A 19,654-nucleotide genomic window follows, 5' to 3' on the forward strand; every position below is an offset into this window, starting at 1 on the left:
AGATTTCATCTCATTCGAAAGAAACATTGCTTACTGATCTAGTTACACTGTCATTTGCACTGTGCTTTTCCATTCTGTGCCTGCCCCTGACTCAGGGCCCTTGCATAGAAGTTCACCATCACTTCCTAATTCCTGCAGGTGTTTTCTCAAAGACCATCCCATTAAGGCGGTTCTAGAAGTTGTATGTTTTTAAAATTATAAACCACCTTCTACCTTTTGCCATTTTCTATCTCTTTTCCCTACTTCATCTTTTTCATTGGTAATCGTACCATCTAAAATACTACTTTAAGGGGATGAAGAGATTGCTCAGCAGTTAAGAGCACTGGCTGCTCTTGCAGAGGACCCAGGTTTGGTTCCCAACACCCACATGATGGCTAAAAATCCATCTGAAACTCCAGTTTCTTGGAATCCGACTCCCTTTTCTGACCTCAGCAGGCATTGCACTGCATGACACAGGTGCACTTATATACGTGCAAGCAATACACTCATACACATAAAATAAAAAATAATAAATAAAATATTTAAAAAATAAAATACTACTTTAAGAAATGATATTGTTTACTCAAGCAGAAATTCCATAGAAGTAAAGAGAAATTTTGTCTGTTTTGTTCAGTGCTTTAGGCCTAGCCTGGATGGATGAGTTGGCTATTTAGCAGTAAAGAAGCTTGTCTGGTTTGTCAGGGCCAGCTAGCCATAGGTCCTGTAGAGAACCTGCAGCTGAAACATGGCCTCTCCTGTACTGACCGTCATCTCTGAAAAGGAAATTGGTCTTTATGACGCTGCAGTTAACTTTTAGATTCTTTAGTAGGTAAATATTTTTAAAGCACTTAGAACAGTGTCTGGCACATGGTAAGAGCTCTGTACGTGTTTATTTTAAAAGCAACAAATACTTCATCAAGCATTTTGTGATAAGTAACATTGGCAGAATGGGAACTAAGACCAATAAACCTCAAGAGATTTAAAGTGGCCCTAATTCTGTAATGGAGAGTGGCGTATTCATCATGGAGCTGGAGTTGAGTCTGCGACTTTCTAGACAAATATCAGCAATCACATACCCTTGCTACACTGAAAAAAACAAAATCATCCCACGTGCTCAGTAGGGTTACAGGCATAGAGATTTGAGCAATAAACTACAAAGAATTGTTTTGAATTTGAGTCCATGAAACACATGGTTTTGAAAGTATTGCTTCAGAAGTATGGGCTCAGGAGATTGCACAGGAAAAGGACTGGGCCACGTATATCTATTCATCCATCCAACAAACACTTTGCACCAAGCACTGTATTAGGAGTCAGAACCCATCTTCTAGGAGCTCACAGTCTAGTGGGAGAGATGGGTTAGACAACAGCTGTCACTCTAACCTTGGTGCTATAATAGAGGAGAATCTAGAGTGGGTTATTTCCTCATCCCATTGAAGCAATTTGACATAGTAGACAAAGCTTACCTATTTATCGCTACTCCCTGAGGAAATTCCATCAAAATACAAAAAATAAGTGAGTGGAGATATACCTCAGTGACACAGTATGTGCAGAGCCCTGGGTTTGATTCTCAGCACTGAGAAGAAAAGGCCTTGAACAAATAGTTTTTAGTTCTGATGGAAAATTTGAATAGCTACAGAGAATTTGGCTAGATTTTTTAAATTCTAATACCTGGACTGTACCCTAAAGGAATGAAATCAGAACTTTGGATTGCAACTAGACATTTTTACACAAGAATTGTTGCAAAAATACAGGAAGGGAAGTAACAAGACATAAGAAATCAACAGCATTTTAGAATTTTAGAAAAAGTTGGACCCAAAATGGACTTGGCAGAACTAAGCATATCGAAGTGTATATATTCTCAAGGAGAAAGAAGACTTGGAGAATATCTGTTAGCAGCAACAGGATCTTTCCTCTTGTCCAACTTTGGGAAGACTTAAGGAATCAGAGAGGCAGGAGGTCTGAGCATGGGAAAAAGTAAGAACTAGAGGATGAGTTCAGTATCTGGATGAGAAAATCAGGTAGCTTGGATCTGATGGCCCTGCATATCACATGACTGGTCCTGCCCCTACCTCTGGCTTGTTCCCTGAAGAGAGGCAACTTGGCAATTGGGGCAAAAATAAAGATGGGTTTGTATAACACTCAGGTACTCTTCCAAAAACATGGTATCTAGATTTGAAGGAAGCCTAGCGAGAGACTAGCTTAGGGAGCCCAGGCTCCTGTTTCCACACCCTTTGGGAACATTCATCCATCCACAAGCCTGTACCCACCCCAAACTGTTTCTTGTAAGCTGTAGAGGGCCTAAGAAAGAACTCCTAAGATCACCAGACATCTGTAGAGAAAGACAGAGATCAAAATATCCTCTAGTGAGTAGGTAAACATTTAAGTACATATGGATAGATATATAGATAGTGCTTGACAGGTAGGTAGATGGCTAGATCTGCAGACATAAGACAGTAACTCAAGAAAGTTCAGGAATGTACTCTGTGCGTGTGTGGAGTGCTCTTGCTGTGGAGTGAGGAGCACTGTGCTCAGTAACCAGGCTGTGTGTGGGTGGTGGTAAGTACTGAGCCATCACTTTTTAAGCTATATGGTGCTGGCAGGTTACTTAAACTTTTGTAGGTCAGTTTCCTCACTTATAAAGAGGGGTTCATAATGATGCTGTTTCATTGAACAAGAAAGAATCCTTAGAAATTATGAATACACCAGCAGGTGTTTCTAATCTCATAGAAAGTTTTAAAGTAAAAGTTTAAGAAACTGTAAAAGAATTCAAAAAACAAAGAGATGGAAAATAGAAACAGCGAGAAAAAGATGACAAACCCAAGAGAGACAAGCAGATGGACAAGCAGACAAGAGGACATGGCAACAGTAAGGGGCATAATGAGATCAATGGGGATAGGCCCCTTGTAGGGTGTCACTGATACCCTTCTGAACTCTGAGAAGACAGCAAAGATCCCAAGCACTTCCAGAGAACAGAAAGCAGGTGACATCCAAGGGATTGAGACCTGAGTGGCAGAGGGATAATCACATTCTAAGCAATGTGGACGTATTCTGGGAAGGCCACCCTGGTTCCAGGACATGAAACCCTTTGAATCAAATGTATTTGTCACTTCAAAAGATAGCTCTTGTGTGTCAGCCGAGTAGGGGCTCAACTCTGCTTAGTAGTCTGAACTTCTCACATCTACCTTTGTCTGGAAGCACCTATTTCTTTGATTTTTAAACTAAGGTGAAAGAGTATTAGACCTACCACTTCCTCCTCCTCTTCCATCTTCCTTGTTTGTCCCCTTTCCCTTCTTGTTTCTTCTTTCTTCCCCTTCCTTTACCTCCGAGCCTTTACACTGTAGCTATGTCTATTTCTGTTTCTCCTCCTTTTTCTCTCTAGCCACAGAAGTGGTGTGTTTGTCTAGTAATTGGCAGGAGGCATCTCTTTTTCGTTCTTGCTTCTCCAGTGATGAATAGTTGGCTGCAGATCAAAGACAAGCTCTGTGGTTTTCTGGCCGCCCCAGAAGGGCGGTGCAGCCGGCAGCCATCCCAGCTGCCTGGTGATAGGCATGTGGAAGAGATACCAAGCTCACAGGTCACTGTGTGTGTGTTCATGTATGTGTGTTTTGCAGGCCAACAGCAGGCTGAAGCAGATCGAGAAGGAATATACTCAGAAGCTTGCCAGATCTTCTCAGGTAAATATGGGTAAAAGAAACAAAGTAAAATCAAAAGAAAAAGCAGAAAGAAACCAACATATCACAGTCTCTGTACTTCAGAGCTGAATTTAATTCTCCGTGGCTCACAGATTAGTTTCCTGTTTGATGGGTATATAATAAATAAAGCATAATTTCAATCTTATTAAAAATCAAGAACAATTAGGTGTATTGAACTATTTGAACCAACATATACATACCTGCATGTGTGTACACACACTAAGATGTTGTAAAACCAGCCAGCACACTTAAACAAGTCCAGGCTGAGACATTCATAAGGGCAGGAGATATACACCTACATCTGTGATGTAAGCATGTTGATACCATCTGTTCTTTTTTTTTTTTTTGGCAATATCCCATTTCACTTTATCCAAAAGTTATTTGACAGAGTAGCTCAAAGTGACAGAGAATTCCAGGTTAAATCACTAGTTCAACTGGTGCCTCCTGGAGGGTGACCAAAAGAACCTGCTGCTGAATTCCATCACTTGTTTATTGTTCACTATAGGAGTTTTACCATAAGAAAGACTAACGATTAAATGCTGTCTCCACTTCAAAGATGATGCTCAGGATACTTTCGCTGAACGAGTTGTTTTCCATAGTATCATAGTATCACTTAGCAAATCCCAAGCCTTCCAGAGTTCTATGAGTTGTTTTAGAACAAATAAACACTGTTTATCTTCGTTGTGTAGCTGGGCAAATTAAGCCATTTAGTTTTATAAACTTCCTATCTAATGATTTTTAAATTGGCTTTAGTATCATTACATGTATAAAATGACATGTAAATTGAAATTCATGTGCCATTTTGTGGATAGACTTGTAGAACAGTGATAATAACATCCAACACTTATGGGCACAAACCTAGTGACTTCATTCAGTCTTGGCTTCATTTTTCCAGTTGAGAAAACTGAAAGCTAAGTACTGGGGATGTAGCTCAGCAGAGAGGTCAGAAAGCTGAGATCAGAGAGATGAGGTCATACAAGTTAGCAAGTGACTAAGCCTGGATCTGACTTCAAAGTGGCAATCTTGACCTTTGACATACAAGCCTGGCCCAATGCCTTACCTTTCTATTATGGCAAAACTTTGATGGTAATTATCAGGAAATGTCAATTCTGTAATTACTTCTAAAATATTCATGTTATATAATTCTCATGCTATTAGGAAACCAAAAGTCTTTGTTTAATTGAAGAGTCATATGTGTTTATATGAGATGATTATGACTTGATTGCCATTATTCCAGCCCTTTCATGGAGAATTGTCCTGGTTAATCTGCTGAAAAGGATTCTTATTACCAAAAGAAATCGTATTACTTCTAAAATTAAAGTTTAAGCAGAAACATGAAAAATTGCAGCTGGCATAATGCTTATTTTGCTTTATGTAAAATGGGGGAAGCAGACAGATGGTGAGATAGAAGAGATCTAATAAAAATGCTTAAATAATGAGAGTGTAAACAGAAGTCTTAGGTTTATCTAAAGGAATGTGTGAGGAAGCCTGATTAGGTGAATTAAGGCAAATTAAACTTAGGAAGCCTAAGCTTTGGAGTGCATAGACCTGGCTTGGAATACCATCCAGTTCTACCACTGTGTGACTTTGAGCCAGTTTACGTGCCACCTTTGGAATTCAGTGTCCTCATTAGTCAAATGGGAGGTCAGTACTTACCTCTTAAGATAGTTTTAGCTATTAAGTAAAAATAATGTCCAAAGCATACAGTGCCTTGTATATACTAAAGCATTTAATTTAGGAATTTTAGAAGTATGAAAATTGCCACAGAGGAAAGGAAGAAGGGAGGCGAGTAAAAGGAGTAGAAGGGAAGTGAGGTTAGTTCACTGGACGCCATGTTTACGGATGTTTAACAACTGATGAAATCTCTCCACAAAATGTGATGATATATAAGCTTACTATTTCTCTGGAAGTAAAAACCTAAAAGAGAAGTGGGAAAAGCAACCACTACCTATTATGCACTGTAATACTTTCATAAGTTAAAGAACAGTGTAATGCCAGAAAAGAAAAAAAATAATAGAAAGGATAAAAAAATATATAGTATAAGAGAGGCTATCCTCATAAAAAGATTGCCTTACATTGATAAGTTTGTCTATTTCTGATATATGTGAAGATATTTATATCCAGGAACTGGCACTTGAAAATATTAGTCTACAGTGCCAGTCAGTTCTGAGAAACACATTATTTTTAAACAAACATTTAAAAAAAAAAAAAAACCAGAAACATGGAATGCTGGCTTGCTGGAATCACTAATATCTCATCAAGCTGATGACAGCTCCAGAAACAAAGTTGCTTCACTGTGTTTATCAAAGTTTAAAATTCTTCCCCTCAGAAAAAGTGCTGATGTTGATACATGAGGGGTGGATGCGCTGGCACTCAGGAGAGCGTCAGGTTAGGTTTGGAAATGTTATAAGTATCTTCCTGCTATAAAGGAAGTCATTTAATCTTTAAGATTTTATCAAGTTTTAGGATGCAGTAGACCATGTGCTCTAAACCTTGGATATACCCAAGGCCTGTGTCCTTTCTGTCCCTCTACAGCTTTCACCCTGATGGAAGGGTGGCATCATCTCTAGGCATGCATCTGGATACTGTTTTAGTCACATATTTGTTCTTTTTATGTGACTATTAAATATTAGCTTTATCTTTTCCATTTCAATGCACTTTCTCTACTCAGCTCAGTCTCCTGAGTGTTCATTTTCCCAAGAAAGGTAGTACCATTTTGTAAGAATATGCATATGCATAGCTGACAATGTAGACTAGCTATAGACACTATAGAGGACCAACTGCCAGCTGAACTGACCCACTGCCAAAGAGCCCAGTCCACTGTCCCAGCTAGCTTCCCCTCTCCGGAACAGATGAATGGCCAGGGAAGATGCCACATGTCCCAGCTGTGTCCCTTTCCAGGGGCCGCCCCAGAATGCAGAGAATAGCAAGGGTCTATGCCTACCTGTATTTTGTGAGACTCTCCAGTGTCCTCCCATCCTTTCTAAGTATGGCCTGCCTTGGCTATTGCACTTAGAGGAGAGTTGTAGAAAAATATCAAACCATACTACATTCTAAAAAAACAATAGAATGAGTTAAAGATGAAATTTACCCTCCATTTTAAATTCTGTAAAGACTTTAAGTAAGACCCTAATATTTTTGCAAAGTTTGATTGCTTAACAATTACTAGGAACCATTACTGCTTTCATGGGTCAGATTCCTTATAGTATCCTCCAAAAATAGCTCCTTTTGTTTGTCAGAGTATTAATTTTTATTACCTACACGAAAATGTTCTAATTCACTCCTTTCTGTGCTAACCCCGGGTAAACGCTTAGTTGGACAGAGATATTTCATTTTATGTTCTTTAATTGCAATTCAATCAGAAATGAAGGTACCCAATTGTGATGGCGTATATTAGCTTTCTTTTTTTTTTTCAGAAACTTATCTTTGTCTTTTTAAGACAGGATCTTCCTGTAGCCCCAGCTGGCCTAGAACTCACTATGTAGACCAGGCTGACCTCCATCTCACAGAAAGAGATCTGACTGCCTCTGCCTCCCAAGTGCTGGGATTAAAGCCACATACCACCATGCCTGGCCAGAAACTTTTGATGTTATTATTTTATGGAAAGGCTAGACTGTGTCAGTATAATTTTCTAGAGGATGACTGTTTCCTATTTACCATAGTTGTAGTTTCACTACTTAGATGTTTACTGAGTACTAATTATATGCATCAAGCTAAGGTGAAATAGTTTGTTTTCTTATACTCTAAATCTATAACTGATAGACAAAGACCCATACTTTGCTCTTTACCTAAAGCATGCATGTTAATTTGATTATTATGATTACTTCTTTGTTTGAGACAAGGTCTCATCATGTAGTCCTGGCTGGCCTGGAACTCACAGAGCTCTCCTCTGTCTCTCAAGTGCTGGGATTAAAAGCATGTGCCACCACCATGCCCAGCAATTATGATTCCTTCTTAATCTGAAATATTAAATACTGTTCTTTAAATGGCCTCTTTTTTTCAGGTGATGTTCTGTATCATTTTATCCATCAATTTACCCATTTGTCTAGCCATAGTGTTCACCTGGAATGTTTTAACATTCCCTTATGTTACTTTTATGTTTTAAAAATAGCTCACCAAATATAATCTCATTATTTCCCCTGTAAGAATCTCATTACTCCCCTCCAAAGAATGTATGATTCATTTTCCACACAGAAGCAAGTAAGCGTACCTTCCACAGAACATCTTCAGAATGTCACTTGAAGTTCCTTCCAAAACATGTATTCATTTTTTGTTCGTATTGTCCTGAATCTAAAAACAAGAAGTATCACTATTTTGAGCACAGTTGAAACATCCCAAATTATTTTCAATCTTAGTTATGATAATCTCAATCCCATCATTTTTGTTTTTGTCATTGTTGAGGCAGGGTCTCATGTAGCCCAGGTTGGCCTCAAACTCACTATGTAGCTGAAACTGGCCTTGAACTCAGGATCCTCCTGCCTCCATCCTTGCTTAAGCTTGGCTCATTGCTAGTATTTAAAAAAATACCTGTGTTTTAAAACTAAATTACGTGACTGTGGCTGTAGATATATGAATCTACACATGTGATTAAATTGCACAGAGCTAATCACACACTGCAGAATTACAAAGTTGTGGCTTACTCAACTTGAGACACTGAAATGTTAAGCTATTTTTACTGTTTGTTCCCGTGTTGCTATAAAATATCAATCTTAAATTTCATGGTAGGCTGAGGCAATCTGGCTGTCTTACCCCTGGCTCCTCTGACTCTGTGACTGGGAGCTGATTAGGCTGTGCTTCAGCTTTTAACATTAGCTGTAAGGATTTAACCTTAACTGCTTCCTGGAAGTGCTATGAAAATTAATTGAATGAATGTCAAAATGGAGCAGCATTTAATCACATACACAGAATAGATGAACACTATTCTGTTCTCAGTAAATGAAGTCCTCTACCCACAGCAGAGGGTTCATGCAATAATATTAACATCCTGCGACTATGTTTTTTATAATGTCAAAATAATCTCAACATTTGATTAAATTTTAAACTTTGTTACAGTGAATTCGCACACTTTTAAAGCATAAGTACTCCATATTTATTGTAATAATGCTGTTATATCCACTGTGACCAATAGTATTTCTATAGGACTTGACTTCTGTAGAACTCCATAGAGTTTCTACATATTGTCTTTTGATGCCCTGATCTTGTTTTATCACCAGATAATAGTTGGGAAAACTGAGATCAAGAAAGATGACTAATTAAGACCAGTGCTTCTCACCAATTGGAATCCTTCTCATAGAACCAACAGAATTCAAACCAAGAACTGAAAATTGCTTCTTTTATTAGGAGAAACAACCATTTCCTGCTTTCTAAAAAATCGTCACTATTGAGTTTGAAAGGAAATGATGCCTCCAAACCAAAGGAAGGGCCATACTCTCAGTAGGCCCGTTCAGTTCTTCGCCTGATGTTAATTTGAGAAGTTGGAGGGCATTAACTCAACAATTGTGGAGAATTCTCCAGTAATCTGTGAAAGGATGCTGTCTGAGCCAGAATAAGCTTTGATGGATATGCATAGCTAGGAAGGATACAGCCTTCTCTTCAGTACCAACATTTTGTTGGAAACAAAAATAAAATTGACTAGAGGATGAATCTGTCTCCTTAGCTAGACATCTTCAACAGTATAAAGTATTTGACCTCTCTGTGAGTCTGTTTCCTCATTTATAAAAGAGGGATAATAACTATACCCATCTGGCAGTGTAAGTAATATAAAAACTTGAAGTGCTTAACGCAATACATAAACATTAGTGAATACTCAAAGGTTATTGAGTAGAACTAGGTGGCCATGAGGAATGAACTCTGTTGTTTTATTTACTGGGAGCTTGTGGCTGTTGTAAAGTCTTAGGAAAGACAGAAGAGCCTTTCTCACTCTCAGATTTCTCAGTCAAATACAATCTGGTGCTTTTCATAGTTTTGAGATCACAGATGTTCTTTCTTCTGATGAGTAAATATTGTGGAATGTTACAGTGGAAATGTCTTCCAAATATATTTGGTTCAGCACTTGTTCACCGTTCACAGTTTTATTATAGTCTTTTATTGCATGGAATTTCATGCATTATACTGTGCGATATGTTAATTGAAAATGTTCAATTTGTGGAGTAGAGTTTTGCCAAATGCATTCTTTTGTTCAGCATAAATACATATAAAATAGATGTCTCTCACTGAAGAATTTGAAGTTATAGCATACTGTTTTCATTTTAGATCATAGCAGAACTGCAGACAACCATTTCCTCTCTGAAAGAGGAGAGCAGCCGGCAGCAGCTTGCTGCAGAAAGGCGGCTCCAGGATGTTATACAAAAGTTTGAAGATGAGAAGCAGCAGCTGATTAGAGATAATGACCGAGCAATCAAGGTAATCTGAAGACTTCAGTAACCAGTGGTACCAGCTGCTTTAATGTAATTAAACGGAGGCCGAAATCCCAGCAGTGGGCAGATGAATGCAGGTATCTGGCTTGCTCACACAGCCTGCAGTAATTCCATTCACTGGACTCTACCTTTGATGTATCCAGTGACTCAGGCTGACTTCCCTCCGAGAGATCGCATGCCAGTATAAAAAGTCATTTTTGGCAAGCCCAGTCCATTCGCATTGAACAAATATTTGAAAAATACCTCGTCTTTTCTCTTGAGAACCACTTTGGAATTGTCTCTTGAAATTAGAATGAGTGTTTCAGTCCAGTACTGCTGCCTAGCACATTCAGAAGTCAGCTTCCAATTTACATTCTGTTCTTTGCCCACATCCTTTCATTATGTATTCGCATAATGAGCAATAGCGCATTTGTTCCAGGCATGGAATGCCAGCATTTGATGTGCTTTGACACAGCACCACCGATTGTTGCTGCTGAGAGCCGAGGTTGTTTCAGGATGACTTCAGAGGAAGAGTCACACCTTAATAGCAACAGAAAATTCCCTGGACCTGATTCTTTAGGTGATAGGCAGTTAGATCTCAAAGTAGTTTCTTTCTTGGCTTCATAGCAATGGATATTATTGTAAGTGTCTACATCATGCTGTGTTTAATCTGTGAGGATAAGCATCTGGAAACCTTTATAAATAAGGCTTAAAAGGGAACAAAAAATGTTTTAAAGAGTTCCAAAAAAAAGATTAGTTTTTGGTGACTTTACTGTAACAATACTTAAAGCATGTAGAGTAATCATACAGAGCAAAGAAAACTAAGTTCTTTATATATGTGTGTGTGTATACATATAAAGGTATGTATACCTTTTAACCCTGGATGATCGTGAATAAAATAAAAAGCTTTAAGAGATGAAAAAAACCTTTTGAGACCAATACATCCAACCTCCTCACTTTATAGGTAAGGACTTAGGATTTGCTCAATGACATTTTCCCTATTTATTTCTCCTTATGAGTTTTTTGCCCTGCATGAGTTATGGACATACACTCCCCCCAAAGTAACTGTTTCGTTTTCATATTCTAGTCATTTAAAAGCATCTTTCAAGTTAAAACTTACACAGGCCCACTTTTCACTTAAATAAGTACCCAGTGATATGTATAACACAACTGTTTCCTTGGCATGAAATTGAGTAGTAGAATTTGTTTAAACTGCGTCAGTTAAATAAAAGTTTCAGTTTATGTGGATTTCTTTACTAGTTATGTCCAAATACCAAATGGTAGGTGATTTCCAAATTTTAAATAAATAATTGAATCCCATTGTATAAGGAAAAGGGGAAAACATGAATTAGATTACCCCTAACAACATCGTCCTTGTATTGTTTTAGAAGATTAAAAAATATCTTAAAAGAATTGCAATTAGCATAATGACTGTTTTAAATTATTTATTCTTATAGTTTTAATCCATTTACCTGCTAAAAGGGAAAAGCCATTTTTACAAATTCAGACCCTCTCTAAATCACAAAGACTGAATTTAAAAGATGGCAATTGATATGTCCATAACATATATATAAAACATATGTGCTTAATGTTACCTGGTAACAGTTAAAATTATGATGGAGCTAAAAACACACACCTAGGGTCTAGAGAAATGGCTCAGTGGTTTAGAGCACTGTCTGCTCTTGCAGAAGACCCAGGTTTGAATCCCAGCACCCACATGTTAGCTAACAACCATCCATAACTCTGGTTCCGGGAGATCCGACATGGGTGTACTTGCATATATGCATACAATACACACATACACATAAAATAAAAATAAAGCAGAAAAAAAATGTTTAAAAGCACACACCTATAATCTCAGCACCTGTAAAGCAGAGGCAGGAGGATCACAAGTTCAAAACCAGTCTGGGCTATATAGTATAGTAAGATCCTGTCTCAAAAAAAAAAAAAATTAGAAACAGTAATAATTGAGGTACAGTTCAGTTTTGGTTCTATCACTTCTGTGTAACATGAATAGTTTTTTTTAAAAAAAATAAATAAATAAAATACAAGGTCTCCCTATAGCCACAGCTGGTCTGGAACTCACTATGACCAGTCTGGCCTCAATCTCACAGAGATCTGCCCTCCTCTGCCTCCAGAGTGCTGGGATTAAAGGTGCAAACCACCATCCCTGCCCCACTAATGAGTAACTTTTTTATTATCTATGTTGAAGTTGCTAAAATAATTGTTATATTAGCATCCATTTCCTTGGCTCTTTGTTTCCCAGGCTGTATCACACATGATAATAGGAATAATAGGTGATTGTCATTCAACAGGTGCCGTGTGCTAGGCTGTCTAACAGACATTTTCATTCATTTCATGTTCTGTGCCTTCACATAAACCTTGCAATTTTTCCCCATTTCAAATTTCTTTAGCATATATAACTTTTGGGAATTAATCACATGAAACTACAAAATTAGCAAATGTCTAGACATTGGTTTACAAAATACATATCACCTCTAGTTTTAAACACTCCTCTAGTCATGTACGAAAAAGAAAAGGTAGATCTAATAGAGTCCTGCATGCTTATGAAAAGAGAAGTTCCCTTTACCTTCCCACCACCCCACACCCCAGTTCTGTGCCCTGTCACTTAGCTATCTTGGCCATGGACTTTTCCAGGAGGAGAGTGCGCTCTCCTTCGCTCAGCTTCTGGCTGTTAGAAAGCCCATGCTCGGCCCTCATGGAGGAGGCCGGTGGTGCTGGTGTGGCCCATGCGCTGCTCCTCACCTTTGCTTCTGGAGGCCTTTCCTCTGCTTCACCATCTTGCTCTTCATCAAAAGCCGCAGCTTCTGAATGGGGTTTTGAAGCAAGAGTTGGAGCGATTCCTTTCAGCTTATCCAGTCTGCTTGCTGGATATGCTGAGGCCTCAGCTGCTCTGCTCTCGGTGCCCTCTGCTGCTGTAGCCGATCCAGGGCTGCTCAGCTTTCTCCTCCCCTCCTTCCCACCTGCCCACCTCAGCCTCCCCAACCTTGGGGCTGTCTTGATGAAGAAAGGATTTCCATCTTCCTGATCATAAAAATAGGGAAACAAAGGCTCTGAACCTGAATAGCCAGCCCAACGCCAGACTGCCTGACAGTTGGTGAGCACAGCTCAAGCCACAGTGTCTGCTTTGAGAGCCTTCTAAACCATTCGCTCTCATGCCTTCCCTCAGGGTCCTTCACTGTATCTGTGAACATGAATGAAATGACCAGGCACCCAATGAACATGGAGACCCTCACTCTACTCTGCCTGAAATATATATCATTCCCACAACTGTTTGATTTAATCGTTCTTGTTACATCGAAGTTTTACACATGCAGATAGAGATATATGGACATGTGTAGATAATCAGAGAAAAGCATAGTCACCATGAAGCTCTATTTTCTGATACCAAATTACATGTCTACAGATAAGGTTAGCAATGATATATAAACAGTGAACATGCTAATTGTGAGACCTACTTCACCCCACTGTCAGCTTGATGATGAACTGAGCTCTCTCAAGCCGAGGACTAAGAATGGAGCTGGAGATGGGTAGTAAGACCCAGTGCTCATTCCTTCCAAGCTGGTGATAGTGTTTCTGTGAGTATTAAAGCCATGCCTTAGAGAACACTTGAGATAGAAAGTAGTCCACAAAGTTCAGTGAAGGCACCAATGTGGGCATTGTAACTTGATAAAACACTGTAGAGGATAATTTGACAGTGCCTGTCACTGCAGTTGCTTACAAGACCTGCCTAACCTTTGGCCAAATTCCAGAATTTTCTTCAAGATGAAGATTAAAAGAGTTATACTTTGCTTTAGCTAGTCATAAAAAAATGCTTGTCCAATTTATTGAGCGTCTGTTCTGGGCCAGGCACCTGTGACGTCAGTGTTCTATATCTCCTTCCCATGTCTCTCTCTGTAGGAAATAAACTAAAAACTGCTGGCTGAAGGCAGAGTCAGAGATGGCTATTTAAGCATACTGAAGATGTTCAAGAGACACTTTGCCATTCTAATGCAGGTTATAGCACATTGACATAGAAACTAGGTATTCTGAAATAAAGTGTCTATCGAAAGAAAAAGACGATCACAATTCAAAATGGGACTTAAGAATCTCTGAGAGATGGATTTGTGGTAAATTTTCTTATATTATTTGTATTTAAATTATAACATCACTGGCAATGGAGGCAATAAAATATCACTTATTTTAGCTAATTTCTACATCTACAATCAGGTTTATAGAAAGGATTATCCCTAGGACTGGTGAGATGAGGGTTAAGGCACTTACTGCTAAGCCTGGCAACCTGCATTCAATCCCCTGAGCTCACACAGTAGAAGAAGAGACCAACATCTGCAGATTGTCCTCTGGCTTCCATATGTGTGCTGTGGCACATGACCCCTGCCCCACCTCCAAAAATATATATAGTAAATAATTGAAGAGAAAGGATTATCTCTGCTGCACAAAATGCCCCTGGACTCTGAGCTCAGAGCAGTGACTTCATGTCCTGTGTTTCTCAGGATCAAGATTTGGGTGGCAGGTGGGGTTCTTCTGGTCAGTGTGTGCCTCATGGGATTACATTTAGGAAGAATCTTGATTAGGACTGGAATGTCTGCGATGTTTGCAGACCCACCTCCTCAAGTGGCCATGTTCTTTAGCAAAGAGTAGCCACTTTCTCCTGGCAGCTGGTATGACAGAGGGAGTCTTAAGATGTGAGGCAGAACCTTGACTTGAAGCTACACTAGGTAGAGCCACTTCCACCACCTTCTGTTGGCCAAGACAGGTCACAGCCAGTACTGAATCAAGTGGAAGGGAAATAAACTCTGTCTCAGTGAGAATGGCAGAGTGCGTATGGTCACATTAACTCCACCACAGTCTGTACGGAAGCACTGGTTTTCATGTACCATTCATTCCTCCACTATATAGAGTAGTACAGAGAAGATGCCTGTCCCCACAATCCAGAATCCTCACTCTTAGTGTCAAGGCATATTTATATCCCTTTTGGTTTTGTTTTAAGAGCAAATCTATTTCATTGTTTTGTAAAAATAGGACAAAAGACTCAAGCAAACTCTTTCAAAATTCATTTAGAAAGATAAAAGGTTTTTTTTTTTGTCTTTTTGAGACAGGGTCTCCCTGTAGCCCCAACTGTCCTGGAACTCACTATGTAGACCAGGCTGGCCTCAAACTCACAGAGATCCGCCTGCCTCTGCCTCCCCAGTGCTGGGATTAAAGGCGTGCACCACCACGCCTAGTAGTTAAAAGTTCTTTAAATCACCCAAGTGCCACCCTCAGAAATAGCCATTTCAGATAACCTGTCACAGACAGCAGAAAAAGGAAAGGAAAGCCAAGTGACTTGTAAATTCTGCATTAGATGTTTTTTTTTTTGTTTAGAAAAAATATTTAATTTTACTTTAATTCTACAGATTAAAAAAACTAGAGTAAGACAAAGGGAAGTGTTGAACCTTAGGACATTTGGTGGGTTGAGGGCTGAGAAATGAGAACATGTGCACAGTTACACTCTGCGCAATCCCTTCCATCCCTTTACCTTGCATACTGTTACTATTTTCACTGTCCAGGCTTATGTTGTCAGTTTGTTTCTAGCCACACCCTCTAGTTGATACTCAGGCCTTGTTGGATGCGGGCATGAAGTATGCCTTCTGCCTTAGGGCCTTCATTCTAGAGCTTTACCTCTACTCAGGACTCCCTTGGCTGGATGGTTCTCTCTATCCAGAGCCCTTTCATGTTTAAGAATGTCAACTGGTTAGCTTTTATATTTGATGTTAAGTAGGCACTGCATTCTTGTTCACGTTTTCTTCCTATGTGTAAATGCCACTTATCTAGATGGAATATTTTTGTGGGGAAGGTTGAAAGAGACCGAGTGTCCATATAAATAACCAGCGTTTTAGGACAGTTCCTAAAGGGATCTTTTTTTATCATGTAAGTTTGGTGGATGAACCAGAATATGTTCAGTTACCAGCTAGCATACCTCTAAGTGTTCAGAATTCATCACAAGTACTATTGAAGCATAGTGGCTTTCTTCTCTCTATATATAAAATTGACTTCTAGTGTTTTTGCCTGTTCCCTAACGCAAGAGCAGGGGACGAGCTGGAGTAGAAGAAAGCCTACAGTCCTGTTGAACTGACTGCTCTCTGTCCCTTTGAGATTTGATTGGATAATGTCTTTTGGGCCTCACACTCTCTAGCTGGGAAGGAGCATCTTCTAACCCTTTGAGATTTTAATTATCCACATTGTTTTATATCCATGAAGTCCAGAAAAAGGCACTTCCTCAGAGAGAGCTGGTGCTGATCCCCACCTGGTTTCTACTTCATCCATCCTTTTTTTTCCACCCAAAGAGGAACAGGTGAGGCTCCCCATGCCACTTTCATCTCTCCAGATTTCCACATTTGGTGTGACGTTCCTAAGAGTGCTTGGACTCATAACAAAAGACTATTCTGAGGAGCAGTGGCAGGCCTTGTGCTGTGTGTCTCTCCAGCATGTTCCAGAATCGTCTTTCTTTCCCTGACCGCAGGCTTTTGAGAGTACCAGCATTACTACCATATATCCTTCTTTTAGAGCATCTTTGCTAGTTTCTACTTGGGTTTTTGTGGTTGTGGTTGTTTGTGTTGGGGATCAAACCCAAGGTCTTCCCACTCTACATACATGTTGTCTCACTGAGTTACTCCCCCAGTATCTAATTTTTTCCTTTTATTTACTCATTCTGTTTGGTAGTAGGAAAAGAAAACTCAATCTGTGATCTCATTTTAAAAGTCTCATTGATTTCTTTTTGATATTCAACAAGTGTTGGTCAGCAGCTGTCACGATCATGCTGCATAAGTCTCCCAAAACCCAGGACTTTTCAATAGCAAACTTCTATTTTCATGCAGCATGTCTTTGGGTCACTGGTGGGGCTCAGATTCATGCTAGGCATTGCCAGGTGACTCTAGCTTTTCCAACTGGTTAGTTCTACATGTCTGTAAATCTCTTTGGATCTATAGCTGCCTGGGATGTCCTCTTCATGGTGGATTACAGAACTGCAAGAAGATGAGTGGAAACATCCCTGCAGCCTCTTTTGTCTATTACCAAAGCAGGAAATTATATTCCCATTCTAGTAGGAGACTAGAACATCTGTGAACCATGACTTGGTGTGCATACAGCTGGTCTCTAAAAAGCCCCCTATTTCCATGACAGCACCTTCCCAGGTCATCTAACTTGCTGATCTAACTTCCATTCCTATTCTCTCTTTGCATTTTTTCTTTTTTTAAATTTATTTATTATTTTTATTTTATGTGTATGAGTGTATTGCCTACATGCAGGTAAGTGCACCCCTGTCATGCAATGCCCGCAGAGAACAGAAGAGGCTGTCAGATCCCTTGGAACTGGAGTTACGGACAGTTGTTAGCTGCCATGTGGGTGCTGGGATTTGAACCCGGGTCTTCTGCAAGAACCACCAGTGTTCTTAACCACTGAGTCACCTCTCCAGCCCTCCATTTTTTCTTTAACACTTAAATAATGGTACTATGCCATCATATTTGGGCCTCTTATAAATCTTTTCCATGGTCAGTCTCAGCCCTTCATGTGAACTCTCATACAAATAAAATTTTAATTTTCAGCTTTCTTTCCCCCAAGCCTGCAACCTTTTTTTGTTTATCTACTTGTTTATTATTAATTGATTTAGTCAGAATAGTCTTTTGTGGCCTTAAACTCCTGATCCTTTTGCCTCAGCCTTTTGTAAGTATTGGGCTGGCAGTAATATGCTACGACACCCTGCTTCAGCCCACATTTCTAACAACCATTAGACATTTTCCCCTGAGTGGTCCACACCATCTCAAACTAGACATCTCATAAATGAATTTGCTCTTCCTCTTGCTCTTCTCAAGCCCCAACATGCTCTTCTTGTACTGCACTGGATATCAGAATTAAATTACCACTGCCCTCCACCTAGTAAATCAAGTTAGATTCTTGGAAATCCTCTTGAAGGAATGCTGCTTTGCCCTTATCTCTCATAAATCAACCCTAACGACAACTCCTCAGTTTCTTCAGACTCAGACCCTGCTTCTCAGTCACTAGTTCCTACCTTCCTAACAAGTTCTGCATCATCTCTGATGCTGCCTAGTATAATCTCTTCTACCTAAAATTACTGCCAATAGCTCTGTTTCACTGTTACTAAAGTGACCATTCCAAAACACATATAATAGCATATTGTTTGTAACCTAAACTCTGTCCATAACGTTATATTCCCTACATAATAAAGCAGAAACCTGGTATCATAGGGGACGGGACACTCTGATCTCAAGCTGCAGTTCACAAGATGTGGTCCCTGACACGTTCATTCCCCAGAATCAAACTTTTCACAATAACACAGATTGCTTGACTTTTCCTCTGTGTTAACATTTACACTGATTGTACAAAAGCAGCGGTGACTGTCACTGATGGTCCCAATAAACCATGCTAGTACTGTTTCTCACCACCACACACATGGGACAAAGAATATCGCAACAAAATGCTAGTATGATGAAATCTCGGATCTTGAGATTCATTACTGTTAATAATAATAATAGGACATACTCATAAGGCCTTTCTGCCACATGCTGTAGGAAGATGGTTGTCTCAAGGAAAAGCAGCTCTGTATCTGAGTGTGGACTGACCTGCAATTGTTCTAAAAGAAAGATTGACAAATCTGTTTATTCACATTCAAGGCAGACGTTTTCTGGAAAATAAATGAAGCAAGCCTGGCACTTCAAGAACCACAGCTGACTATATTGTTGCTAATGATAAAATTTTCTTTTCAAGAAATAAATTAGAGTTTTTGGAAAACTGGTACCACTACTGTGAGCTTGCCAGCTTGCCAGTGCTTAAAATGTTCTGTGATGTGTGAGATTACAAGTGATATGCATGGGAAGAAAGGGCAAGAAGAGGATGAAGTAACAGTAGTTGAAAGATTTGTATGACTCATTATACCATGTATTCTAAATGAGCAATACTTGATGTTACAAAGCCCTTCATGAGTGAAAGATCCATGGGTATATAAAAGAGACCAAGAGATTAAATGTAGTCATACGCAGAGTTCATGGATAAGCATTTCAGGTTCCACATCGCAACTAACTTAAGAAACTGCCATTGTCGAGTTTTGATGTGGTAACAGAATGCCCTCAATCATCTGAAAAGGCTGCTAAAATACTCCTCCACACTCTAACCATGTTTGTGTATCTTTTCTTCCAATACTTCAATCAAAGCAATGTTTTGCAAGAATTTGAATACAGGGGCTGGAGAGATGGCTCAGTGGTTAAAAACACTGTTCTTGCAGAAGTCCTGGGTTCGAATCCCAGTACCCACATGGCAGCTAACAACTGTCTACAACTCCAGTTCCAAGGGCTCCAACTGCCTCTTCTGTCCTCCATGGGCATTGCACAACATAGTTGCACTTACCTACATACAGGCAATACACACACGAAAAATAAAAATAATAAAATATTTTTTAAAAAAACAGTGGTCATCTTCATGATAAGTTCACAAGCTAATTCTCATTCTCTCTCTTTCTCTCTCTCTCCCTCTCTCTCTCTCTCTCTCTGTCTGTCTGTCTCTTAAAAAAAGAAT

The 19,654-nt window shown here is 39.4% G+C and overlaps 1 protein-coding gene across 14 annotated transcripts in view; it reads left to right on the top strand.

The window, feature by feature from the left end:
* Nucleotides 1-19,654, top strand: part of Cep112 (centrosomal protein 112) — a 576,146-nt gene that overhangs the window by 467,605 nt on the left and 88,887 nt on the right. For 12 of the 14 annotated variants that reach the window (XR_003851118.1, XM_029568391.1, XM_029568392.1 and 9 more), the window contains 2 exons: nt 3,591-3,653; nt 9,924-10,073. The exons of the other annotated variants lie outside the window; for them this stretch is intronic. Coding sequence is in view for 11 of the 12 variants with exons in the window: in XM_029568391.1 (XP_029424251.1) it covers nt 3,591-3,653; nt 9,924-10,073 (213 nt within the window). In the remaining variant the exon portion in view is untranslated. The remainder of the gene's footprint in view (nt 1-3,590; nt 3,654-9,923; nt 10,074-19,654) is intronic. 14 annotated transcript variants of the gene reach the window in all.

Source organism: Nannospalax galili, unplaced genomic scaffold (genome assembly GCF_000622305.1).
Source record: "Nannospalax galili isolate Female #2095 unplaced genomic scaffold, S.galili_v1.0 scaffold781, whole genome shotgun sequence".
NCBI lineage: Eukaryota > Metazoa > Chordata > Mammalia > Rodentia > Spalacidae > Nannospalax > Nannospalax galili.